The sequence below is a fragment of the Lucilia sericata genome, unplaced genomic scaffold, assembly GCF_015586225.1.
Source record: "Lucilia sericata isolate MDLA Ls3-8-SP2 unplaced genomic scaffold, ASM1558622v1 Contig000294F_arrow, whole genome shotgun sequence".
Taxonomy (NCBI): Eukaryota; Metazoa; Arthropoda; class Insecta; order Diptera; family Calliphoridae; genus Lucilia; species Lucilia sericata.
In genome coordinates, this window is record NW_023994319.1 from 354,120 (window position 1) to 366,153 (window position 12,034).

Here is a 12,034-nt window from a genome sequence, read left to right on the forward strand (position 1 = left end):
TAGAAAAATAAGAAATGGTCAACACTAAGTTCCAAGGAGATGAAGAAAAGAGACACGAAACTAGTTGGAAAAACAACTATCTCACGTTAAGTGGGTGAATATTACAAATTTCAATTTTATACTGGTTATATTCTGGTAAAAATAACAATTTTTTTGTGTGTTTTAAAGGTGTTATGCACGATGTACAAATTTATTGATTTAAGCATAAAATAGAGTCTAAAACTCAACAGCAACAATATTTTGTTTGTTATTTTATTTTTATACCCTACACCCCTTAGTAGTCCAAAATCCTTTCAAGATCACTTATGATGATTATTTAAACGGCGAAACATGTTTTTCTAGAATGATGCAGATATAAGTCTGTGATAAGATTTTGGAATAGAAACCTAAAGTAATAGGTACTAAGATATTCTGCCCTAGTCCTAGTATTTCTTTTCACAAAATTTTTCTAGTCACTTTATAACCTAATCTTCTAAAAATCACTTTCAATATACACACACACCTACCTAATGTAGGATATAATATAGTCAAGGTAGACCTCTTATACTTTCTTATTTATTCAATTGTTGAAGGAGTTGATTTGGTCTATTTTTTGTTTGTTGATTAGGTGTTGAAAATGTATAATCATAGAGAGTAGTGTCAGAAATAACAACAGAAACCCACAAGAAATTTTAACAATTCAGCTATACACATAAAATGGGTTAAATACGAAACAGGTGCTGATTAGAAACACCCATTTTTATGGTAAACTATATGGTAACAGAGATTTCTTAGCAAAATCACTATTAAATTTAATAAAAATACTTGAGCATATTTTAAACCAAGTAATAAATATGAATATTAAGCTTCTTAATGAATTTGTAAAAATTTTACTTAAATAATTGAAATGATCAAATGTATCAATTTCACAGTGAGACAAAATAAACAAAAATAGAAATATCTGGGAGAAGCAATACCATTATGCTGAAAGCTGGTTCTGAGTACAACAATTATTATGTTTTTAGAGAATTTGCCAAATACCTCAAAAATTTCGAGATAAGGGGTAAATCATATGTTTTCGAAACTTTCGTTAGTTAGTTAGTTATATAGTTAGTTAGTTAGTTAGTTAGTAGTTAGTTAGTTAGTTAGTTAGTTAGTAGTTAGTTAGTTAGTTAGTTAGTTAGTTAGTAGTTAGTGTAGTTAGTTAGTTAAGTTAGTTAGTTAGTTAGTAGTTAGTTAGTAGTTAGTTAGTTAGTTAGTTAGTTAGTTAGTTAGTTAGTTAGTTATTAGTTAGTTAGTTAGTTAGTTAGTTAGTTAGTTAGTTAGTTAGTTAGTTAGTTAGTTAGTTAGTTAGTTAGTTAGTTAGTTAGTAGTTAGTTAGTTAGTTAGTTAGTTAGTTAGTTAGTTAGTTAGTTAGTTAGTTAGTTAGTAGTTAGTTAGTTAGTTAGTTAGTTAGTTAGTTAGTTAGTTAGTTAGTTAGTTAGTTAGTTAGTTAGTTAGTTAGTTAGTTAGTTAGTTAGTTAGTTAGTTAGTTAGTTAGTTAGTAGTTAGTTAGTTAGTTAGTTAGTTAGTTAGTAGTTAGTTAGTTAGTTAGTTAGTTAGTTAGTTAGTTAGTTAGTTAGTTAGTTAGTTAGTTAGTTAGTTAGTTAGTTAGTTAGTTAGTTAGTTAGTTAGTTAGTTAGTTAGTTAGTTAGTTAGTTAGTTAGTTAGTTAGTTAGTTAGTTAGTTAGTTAGTTAGTAGTTAGTAGTTAGTAGTTAGTTAGTTAGTTAGTTAGTAGTTAGTTAGTTAGTTAGTTAGTTAGTTAGTTAGTTAGTTAGTTAGTTAGTTAGTTAGTTAGTTAGTTAGTTAGTTAGTTAGTTAGTTAGTTAGTTAGTTAGTTAGTTAGTTAGTTAGTTAGTTAGTTAGTTAGTTAGTTAGTTAGTTAGTTAGTTAGTTAGTTAGTTAGTTAGTTAGTTAGTTAGTTAGTTAGTAGTTAGTTAGTTAGTTAGTTAGTTAGTAGTTAGTTAGTTAGTTAGTTAGTTAGTTAGTTAGTTAGTTAGTTAGTTAGTTAGTTAGTTAGTTAGTTAGTTAGTTAGTTAGTTAGTTAGTTAGTTAGTTAGTTAGTTAGTTAGTAGTTAGTTAGTTAGTTAGTTAGTTAGTTAGTTAGTTAGTTAGTAGTTAGTTAGTTAGTTAGTTAGTTAGTTAGTTAGTTAGTTAGTTAGTTAGTTAGTTAGTTAGTTAGTTAGTTAGTTAGTTAGTTAGTAGTTAGTTAGTTAGTAGTAGTTAGTTAGTTAGTTAGTTAGTTAGTTAGTTAGTTAGTTAGTTAGTTAGTTAGTTAGTAGTTAGTTAGTTAGTTTAGTTAGTTAGTTAGTTAGTTAGTTAGTTAGTTAGTAGTTAGTTAGTTAGTTAGTTAGTTAGTTAGTTAGTTAGTTAGTTAGTTAGTTAGTTAGTTAGTTAGTTAGTTAGTTAGTTAGTAGTTAGTTAGTTAGTTAGTTAGTAGTTAGTTAGTTAGTTAGTTAGTTAGTTAGTTAGTTAGTTAGTTAGTTAGTTAGTTAGGTAGGTAGTTAGTCTATAGTCTAGTCTTTAGTCTAGTCTTTAGTCTAGTCTATAGTCTAGTCTTTAGTCTAGTCTATAGTCTAGTCTATAGTCTAGTCTATAGTCTAGTCTATAGTCTAGTCTATAGTCTAGTCTATAGCCTAGTCTATAGTCTCTCTATTCTCTATTTTTCTAAAACTAAACGCTAAATGAAGAACAAAATTTTCCTAATTAAGCGGTAAAAACAATTAACAAAAATTCAATAGCTATTTAATATGCAATATAATTTAACCAATTAAATATTAAAATTTCATAAAAAAAGCTTTTTAACTAAAAATTATTTTATAACAAATCATTTAACAATATATTCAACAGCAAATCGTACAATGTTTGGTAGCGGCAAATTCTTAAAATTTCTAATTATAATACAATTTAATCAGATGACTCAAGGCTGGGTAAATTATATATTTTTGCCAAAATTTAAAACTCTAATAAAAAAATGTTCTTTACAGTTCATCGATTATTCATCATATGAAGATGAGTGTAATGAAGATTTTATTAAATTTATAGATATACGTTTAATCGAAATATCAAATCGTAAAGTAATAAATGGTTCGGTAATTTTAAAAAAGGAACTGGATAAATTTGATATAACATTTTTAATAACTTCCCCAAGAAGAAATGCCAAACCATTTACCTTGCTCAATGTTACCTTGGATGGTTGTGCTTATCTAAAGAAATCTCAACTGAAGAATGTAAATTTTCCTTATATTTTTTTAACCGAAATTATTGCCTCAAATCCAAATTTTCCGATACAGTGTCCCGTAGAAAAGGTGAGATATGCGGTATGTTGAAAAAATTGTATAATGTATATTTATTATTTTTTTAGGATAAAGAAATTGAAATTAGAAATTTATACATGAGTTCTGAAAGAATACCCATCAAATTTCCCGAATGGCGTTTTACCTCTTCATTTTTGTTTAGCAGAGCTCGGGTGCAGTTTTTAAAAATGATTGTCAATGGTACTGTGAAGAAAGGAAAATAAGATTATTTATTGTAAAAATATATAAACAAATTTTCGATCTGCCTTCTAAGGCCTAAAAATATATGTATATAAGTTAATCTTATTTTATGCACAATAAATAAAAGACCCTATAATTTAGTTCTCCGAATTTGTTCGACTATGAGTTATGGTCAGTGATATAAAAAGAGTATTAGGATGTACATAAAGTTTTGATCGGTAATTTCAGAAGAACACATTCCATTGTAATATCAGTAGAACAGTGACGTCAGTAGACGTACCCTACGCCATATATACGAGGGACTTTGTGTTGCTTGTGCATCTTATTGTATCGCGGTCTGATGTGGGGTACCGTAAGATACTGTCGAGTCAGAGGGCTATTCTGTTAGGGAGTATTCCGATGTGTCGTACGGTCTCTACGGAGGCAATGCAGGTGCTTGCATGAGACCCTCCCCTGTATCTTTAAGTGATGCGTTGTTGCATAGCTTTTAGGTAGATGTGACTGGGTATGAATTGTTGAATGCTAGGACATTGGATGGCTTGAGTGGAAAAGAGAGAAAGTTTGTGTTGCGTGATTGTGTATTGGATAGGTGGCAGTGTAGATGGGATGATGGTGTGTATGGTAGGGTCACACATATCTTAGTCAGGAGCGTCCGTTTTGTAGCTGAGAATACGGATTTGACGGACATGGTTCACCGCATGCATTTTTGTATTCAAGGAATCTAAGTGAGACTGCTTAGCGTGATTGCGCTGGAGAGAATGAGAATTGGTTTATGAGAATATTTGTGATTTGGAGGTTTTGGTGTGACGAGGCCGAATGTAGGTTTTAATTATAGTGGAGCTTTGTTTGACGAGATTAGTTGTGCGAACTCTGCGGTGGAAGTCTTTAAAAGAAGGCGGAGTAGGCGTGGGAATAGTTAGGCAATGTAAATCGGGTGGGTAGATCGGACGTTTACTGACGCAGTGTACATATATCTTAGTCAGGAGCGTCCGTTTTGTAGCTGAGAATTCGGATTTGACGGGCATGGTTCACCGAATGCATTTTTGTATTCAAGGAATTTAAGTGAGACTGCTGAGTAGGAATGCGCTGGAGAGAATGAGACTTGCTTTATGACAATATTAGTGATTTGGATGGTTTTGGTGTGACGAGGTCGGATGTAGGTTTTGATTTTTGTGGTGCTTTGTTTGACGAGATTAGTTGTGTTAGAACTGCGGATTTTGCGGCGGAAGTCCTTAAAAGAAGGTGGAGTAGGCGTGGGAATAGTTAGGCAATGTAAATCGGGATCGGACGTTTACTGACACAGTATATGTTTGTTGCATGAGGTTAGTTCTGTCTACGAATATCGATCGGATTCTATAATCTGGTACCACGAGATCCAGGAGTTCATGTAACAGCGATCGCAGCTTGGCTGTTGGCGAAGACCTACGGGGAGTAACGTGGTGGTTGTGTTTTAAACCCAAATAGCTTGTAGAATGTAAGATCAGTGTGGAGTTGCATTGCAAGCGGGTGCCTGACCCATTGAAAGACATTTAGAAGTTTATATAGTTTCCGATCGTGACAAATGGTGAAGACATGTCCAGAAGTATGACTTGGAATTTGTAACTCTTTTTCTTCATGCCACGGATTTGTATTCATCCTGTCAATAGACTGGACTCGCTGGGAATTAGTTTGATGAGATCTCCTCTACAACAACTCTTATAGAGTGATCTATGAAAAAGCTAATATTAATCGAGAGAAGTATCCAATATCCTTTTGCCAAAATGGTGATTGGAATGACTCCATTTCTTCGAAAGAAGGTCTCTCATTAAACGATCTCTACGAAAGACATACTGGAGGTCGTTTAGTAAATTGTTGGGCTCGAAATATTAGAACGAGTTTGATGAGATCTCGTCTACAACAATCTTATAGAGAGATCTTTGAAAAACCTGACATAAATCGAGAGAAGTAGCCAATTTTCTTTCGCCAAAATGGTGAATGGAATGATATGATTTATTCGACAAAAGGCGAGTAGAAAACTCATATTGAAACTAACATCTCCAACGAATAGAAGGATATTTTTTTTGAGAAATTAATTTTTACTTTCCCATAGTTAATTAGGTCATATTTATTACAACAAATAAATTCAAACAAAATTTTTCCAATATATTTATCTTAATTTTTCACCGTACCATCGATAAAAAGTGTAAAAACATGTATCTTACGTTGCCTTGTTATAACTTCACAATGATAAGGAATTTCTGGAAAATTTAAGGATATTGATTGAACTGAAAAATTTCGAAAAATATCTCTTTATCCTGAAAAAGAAGCAAATAAGATAAAAAGGATTTAATATACATACTATGACCCTCTACCTTCTCTATGGGACACTTTTTAGGGAAATCCGGATTTGTTGAATGTATTTCTGAAAGGAAAATATACGGAAACTTGACATTATTACGACTGCCCTTTTTCAAAAAATCACAACCATCTTGGGTAACGTTAAGTAGTGTCCATGGTAAACCACTGGTTTTTTTAGAAGTTATAAGAAATGTGATATTAAACTCGACGATTTCCTTGTTAAACATAAAAGAAACATCTATGGCATTTTGTTCATTAGTGTTATTGATTAAATGCATTTTCAAATATTTAACAAAATCGGTATTATACTCATAACGCAGTGTTTCAAAACTTGTTCTCTACGATGATAATGCTGTAAGAGAAATATTGCTTGATATTTATTGATATATTTACCCATCCTTGCATAGATGAATTCAAATTAAGAAGAATAAAAAAATTTAACAGTTTTCTATAAAATGACATTGCTGAAACGAATGTTGAGTATAAATTGTCAAAAATAGAGTAAGTCAATTTACTTATTTTGTCCTCGCTTTAAAATAAATTGTTTTTAAAATGTTAATAATTAGGTGCATTAAACTCTAGTGGAATTTCAATTAAAAACTTAATATAATTTCAAAACAATCATTTAAAAAATTTAAAATTGTTTCATGGAGTACAGAGTAATAGAGTATTTTGGTACAAAATCTGATGTCTATTACAATATTTATGTTTTAAAATTTGTGTGATTAAATAAATAATACATTAATGAAATATCAATTATATCTTTTTTTTAGTAATTTCGATAATGGTAAGCAGTGACTCATCAATGATGCAGTGACCAAAATGTTGTAAATATCAGGATTTAGGGCTCTTGTCTAATCTATACTCTTGTCAATAGTCTAGTCTATTCTAAAGTCTAGTGTATAGTCTAGTCTAAAGTCTAGTCTAAAGTTTAGTCTATAGTCTAGTCTATAGTTTAGTCTATAGTCTAGTCTATAGTGTAGTCTATAGTCTAGTCTATAGTATAGTCTATAGTCTAGTCTATAGTCTAGTCTAGTCTAGTCTATAGTCCAGTCTATAGTCTAGTCTATAGTCTAGTCTATAGTCTAGTCTATAGTCTAGTCTATAGTCTAGTCTATAGTCTAGTCTATAGTCTAGTCTATAGTCTAGTCTATAGTCTAGTCAGAGTCTATAGTCTAGTCTATAGTAGTCTATAGTCTAGTCTAGTCTAGTCTATAGTCTAGTATAGAGTCTCTAGTCTAGTCTAGTCTATAGTCTAGTCTATAGTCTAGTCTAGTCTATAGTCTAGTCTATAGTCTAGTCTATAGTCTAGTATAGTCTAGTCTATAGTCTAGTCTATAGTCTAGTCTATAGTCTAGTCTATAGTCTAGTCTATAGTCTAGTCTAGTCTAGTCTATAGTCTAGTCTATAGTCTAGTCTATAGTCTAGTCTATAGTCTAGTCTATAGTCTAGTCTATAGTCTAGTCTATAGTCTAGTCTATAGTCTAGTCTATAGTCTAGTCTATAGTCTAGTCTATAGTCTAGTCTATAGTCTAGTCTATAGTCTAGTCTATAGTCTAGTCTATAGTCTAGTCTATAGTCTAGTCTATAGTCTAGTCTAGTCTAGTCTAGTCTAGTCTAGTCTAGTCTATAGTCTAGTCTATAGTCTAGTCTAGTCTATAGTCTAGTCTAGTCTATAGTCTAGTCTATAGTCTAGTCTATAGTCTAGTCTAGTCTATAGTCTAGTCTATAGTCTAGTCTAGTCTATAGTCTAGTCTAGTCTAGTCTATAGTCTAGTCTATAGTCTAGTCTATAGTCTAGTCTATAGTCTAGTCTATAGTCTAGTCTATAGTCTAGTCTATAGTCTAGTCTATAGTCTAGTCTATAGTCTAGTCTATAGTCTAGTCTATAGTCTAGTCTATAGTATAGTCTATAGTCTAGTCTATAGTCTAGTCTATAGTCTAGTCTATAGTCTAGTCTATAGTCTAGTCTATAGTCTAGTCTATAGTCTAGTCTATAGTCTAGTCTATAGTCTAGTCTATAGTCTAGTCTATAGTCTAGTCTATAGTCTAGTCTATAGTCTAGTCTATAGTCTAGTCTATAGTCTAGTCTATAGTCTAGTCTATAGTCTAGTCTATAGTCTAGTCTATAGTCTAGTCTATAGTCTAGTCTATAGTCTAGTCTATAGTCTAGTCTATAGTCTAGTCTATAGTCTATAGTCTAGTCTATAGTCTAGTCTATAGTCTATATAGTCTAGTCTATAGTCTAGTCTATAGTCTAGTCTATAGTCTAGTCTATAGTCTAGTCTATAGTCTAGTCTATAGTCTAGTCTATAGTCTAGTCTATAGTCTAGTCTATAGTCTAGTCTATAGTCTAGTCTATAGTCTAGTCTATAGTCTAGTCTATAGTCTAGTCTATAGTCTAGTCTATAGTCTAGTCTATAGTCTAGTCTATAGCTAGTCTATAGTCTAGTCTATAGTCTAGTCTATAGTCTAGTCTATAGTCTAGTCTATAGTCTAGTCTATAGTCTAGTCTATAGTCTAGTCTATAGTCTAGTCTATAGTCTGGTCTATAGTCTAGTCTATAGTCTAGTCTATAGTCTAGTCTATAGTCTAATCTATAGTCTAGTCTATAGTCTAGTATATAGTAGTATAGTCTAGTCTATAGTCTAGTATATAGTCTAGTATATAGTATAGTATATAGTCTAGTCTATAGTCTAGTCTATAGTCTAGTCTATAGTCTAGTCTATAGTCTAGTCTAGTCTATAGTCTAGTCTATAGTCTAGTCTATAGTCTAGTCTATAGTCTAGTCTATAGTCTAGTCTATAGTCTAGTCTATAGTCTAGTCTATAGTCTAGTCTATAGTCTAGTCTATAGTCTAGTCTATAGTCTAGTCTATAGTCTAGTCTATAGTCTAGTCTATAGTCTAGTCTATAGTCTAGTCTATAGTCTAGTCTATAGTCTAGTCTATAGTCTAGTCTATAGTCTAGTCTATAGTCTAGTCTATAGTCTAGTCTATAGTCTAGTCTATAGTCTAGTCTATAGTCTAGTCTATAGTCTAGTCTATAGTCTAGTCTATAGTCTAGTCTATAGTCTAGTCTATAGTCTAGTCTATAGTCTAGTTTATAGTCTAGTCTATAGTCTAGTCTATAGTCTAGTCTATAGTCTAGTCTATAGTCTAGTCTATAGTCTAGTCTATAGTCTAGTCTATAGTCTAGTCTATAGTCTAGTTTATAGTCTAGTCTATAGTCTAGTCTATAGTCTAGTCTATAGTCTAGTCTATAGTCTAGTCTATAGTCTAGTCTATAGTCTAGTCTATAGTCTAGTCTATAGTCTAGTCTATAGTCTAGTCTATAGTCTAGTCTATAGTCTAGTCTATAGTCTAGTCTATAGTCTAGTCTATAGTCTAGTCTATAGTCTAGTCTATAGTCTAGTCTATAGTCTAGTCTATAGTCTAGTCTATAGTCTAGTCTATAGTCTAGTCTAGTCTAGTCTATAGTCTAGTCTATAGTCTAGTCTATAGTCTAGTCTATAGTCTAGTCTATAGTCTAGTCTATAGTCTAGTCTATAGTCTAATCTAGTCTATAGTCTAATCTAGTCTATAGTCTAATCTAGTCTATAGTCTAGTCTATAGTCTATAGTCTAGTCTATAGCCTAATCTAGTCTATAGCCTAATCTAGTCTAGTCTAGTCTAGTCTAGTCTAGTCTAGTCTATAGTCTAGTCTAGTCTAGTCTAGTCTAGTCTAGTCTAGTCTATAGTCTAGTTTATAGTCTAGTCTATAGTCTAGTCTGTAGTCTAGTCTATAGTCTAGTCTGTAGTCTATAGTCTAGACTATGAATCCTCAGACGATAATTCCAACACCATAATGGTTAATCCCAACTGAGACTCGAAAAGATGGAATTGTTAAAGAGGTGAATGACATAGCTAAGCAATCGGCCGTCAAAAACGGAGGAAGTTAAAGGAGATAATCTATTTCACAAATGGTTCAATCTCACGGCACTAGAAGGGTTATATTGGATTCGACCTCATCCCCTTAAGCAAAAGATACTTAGATTACCCAAGGAGCTGAGTACTGAGAACATTCCTAAGTAGCAAATGCGGAAAAATAAACTAGAATCCGAAAAAAGAAGACAGACGCTATCTTACACCAAAGTAGCCAAGGGAAGATATCGGGACGATCTCTTTTATGCAGTATACAATGCCGGTAACCTAACTGTCAAAACTTGTTTTAATTATCTTCGATTAAATTAGTAAAGCCAAGTACGTTTAAAAATTACGGAATTGAATACAATTCGACATATGTATGAATATGATTTGTTCATTCTTTCTTTCAAATGCAGTAGAGTTCGATCCATAACTGACCTGAGCCGCCATTAAAGGCGCTATTTCAAAACATTAAAAATGCTTAATTCATTTTTCTGATGTATGTATGTATTTTTAATTTAATATAATATAATACAAATAAGACTTATTTGATATTTTTTACCGAACCATTGATGAAAAATGAAAATATATGCGCCTTTCGCTGTCTTATTATAACTTCACAGTGAAAAGAAATTTCCGGAAAATTTAAGGGAATTCTTGCCGATTGTATGGAAAAATTTTTTAAGAAAATTTCTTTATCCTAAAATCAAATACATATTTTAATAAACATAATAGTTATCTTAAGACTTTACTTTACCTTTTCTACGGGGCAATTTTTGGGAAAGTCTGGATTTGTAGCACGTATTTCGGTAAGAAAAATATAGGGAAAATTCACATTCTTACGACTGCCCCTTCTCAAATATTCACAACCATCTAGGGTAACATTAAGCAAAGTCCAAGGTAGACCATTTCTTTTGATAGATGTTATAAGAAATGTTATATCAAATTTAACAATATCTTTCCGAAACATAAAAGAACCATTTAAGGCATTTTGTTGATTTGTGATATTGATTAAATTAACATTCATGAATTTGACTATATCGGCATTATTTTCCTCACGAAATGAATCAAAATTTAGTCTCTAAAAGGAATTTTTTTTTAAGTTTTGTTTGTTGTTTTAATGAAATTTATATTATACCCATCCTTGTACTGTGTGAGTCAGCAAAAATAGAATTAACAAATTTAACTGTTTTCCACAAATGAACATTGTTTAATCGAGTGCTCAGTAAATATAGTGATTTATTTTGAAAAATTTGGGGCCATTATGCGGATAAATTGTTTTTAACATTTTTAAATGGGTAATTAAGTAAAATATATTTTAATAGAAATTCAATTGATTCTATACCCTGCAGCATTATAGTGGAGAGAGGATATAAGAGATATTATATAGAAATATATCTTGAAATCTTGGGCTTATAACCAAAGGTACGAACTTAGAGTTTGAGTTGATTTGTCGATGTTAGTCTGTCTGAGGCTCTAGTTGTACTAATAGTAATTTTAAAGATAAATCAAGAAAATACATATTTTATAGACATTGCCCAATCAACAATACGCAGATTGGCTTTTTGTACCCTTCACCTTCTTGATAAGGGTATATATAAGTTTATCATTCCGTTTGTAATTTCTACAATATAATTTTCCGAGTCCTTAGAGATGACGGAGTCGATTTTGGCATGTCCGTTTCTATGTCTGTCTGTCCGTATGTATATTGAAAAGAGTTTTCTGAAGACCGCAAATATCTCTGTGATCCAAATTTCCAATAATTTTTATCAGAAATGCTTTCGGGAAGTTATCTATTTTAAGTCAGTGAAATCGGTCAATATATTACGGAGATGTGAATAAAATTATTGAAAATATTAAGTTTTATTTAGTAACTACACAGAGGGAAAAAAATATAGACTCCTGATACCAAATTGAAACCAAACTGTTTATAACTTTTCAATACCATCCGTTGTCAAAGTATATACATACGAACGACAACACTATGTAATGTTGACAACATTGCAACAATTCGTTGTCGAAATCTAAATTTTATACACATCCGTTGTCTAAATGTTAACAAACGTGGTAAGCTCACTATTGACAAACAATCCGTTGCCAATAGTGAGCTTACCACGTTTGTTATCATTTGGACAACGGATGTGTATAAAATATACAACGTTGCGTTGTCAACATTATATAGAGTTGTCGTACGTATGTATATACTTTGTATATACTTTTGTCAATTTGGTACCAGGCGTGTATATTTCTTTTTCCCTCTGTGTTTAGCAGATATTTC

General features: G+C 31.5%; 1 protein-coding gene across 1 annotated transcript; it reads left to right on the plus strand.

Annotated features, from left to right (window-relative positions):
- The first annotated feature begins 2,869 nt into the window (after positions 1 to 2,869).
- LOC119603335 lies at positions 2,870 to 3,539 on the plus strand. Its single transcript, XM_037955340.1, has 3 exons — positions 2,870 to 2,949; positions 3,007 to 3,339; positions 3,384 to 3,539. The coding sequence occupies exons 1-3, from the start codon at positions 2,881 to 2,883 to the stop codon at positions 3,537 to 3,539; spliced, it is 558 nt and encodes a 185-aa protein (XP_037811268.1). The 5' UTR covers positions 2,870 to 2,880.
- The last annotated feature ends 8,495 nt before the right edge of the window (positions 3,540 to 12,034 follow it).

Coding starts and splice junctions, on each gene's coding strand:
- LOC119603335 (XM_037955340.1), top strand. CDS start 2,881: ATGTTTGGTAGCGGCAAATTCTTAAAATTTCTAATTATAATACAATTT. Junction 2,950..3,006: donor ATCAGATGACTCAAGGCTGG/GTAAATTATATA, acceptor TGTTCTTTACAG/TTCATCGATTATTCATCATA. Junction 3,340..3,383: donor TAGAAAAGGTGAGATATGCG/GTATGTTGAAAA, acceptor TTATTTTTTTAG/GATAAAGAAATTGAAATTAG.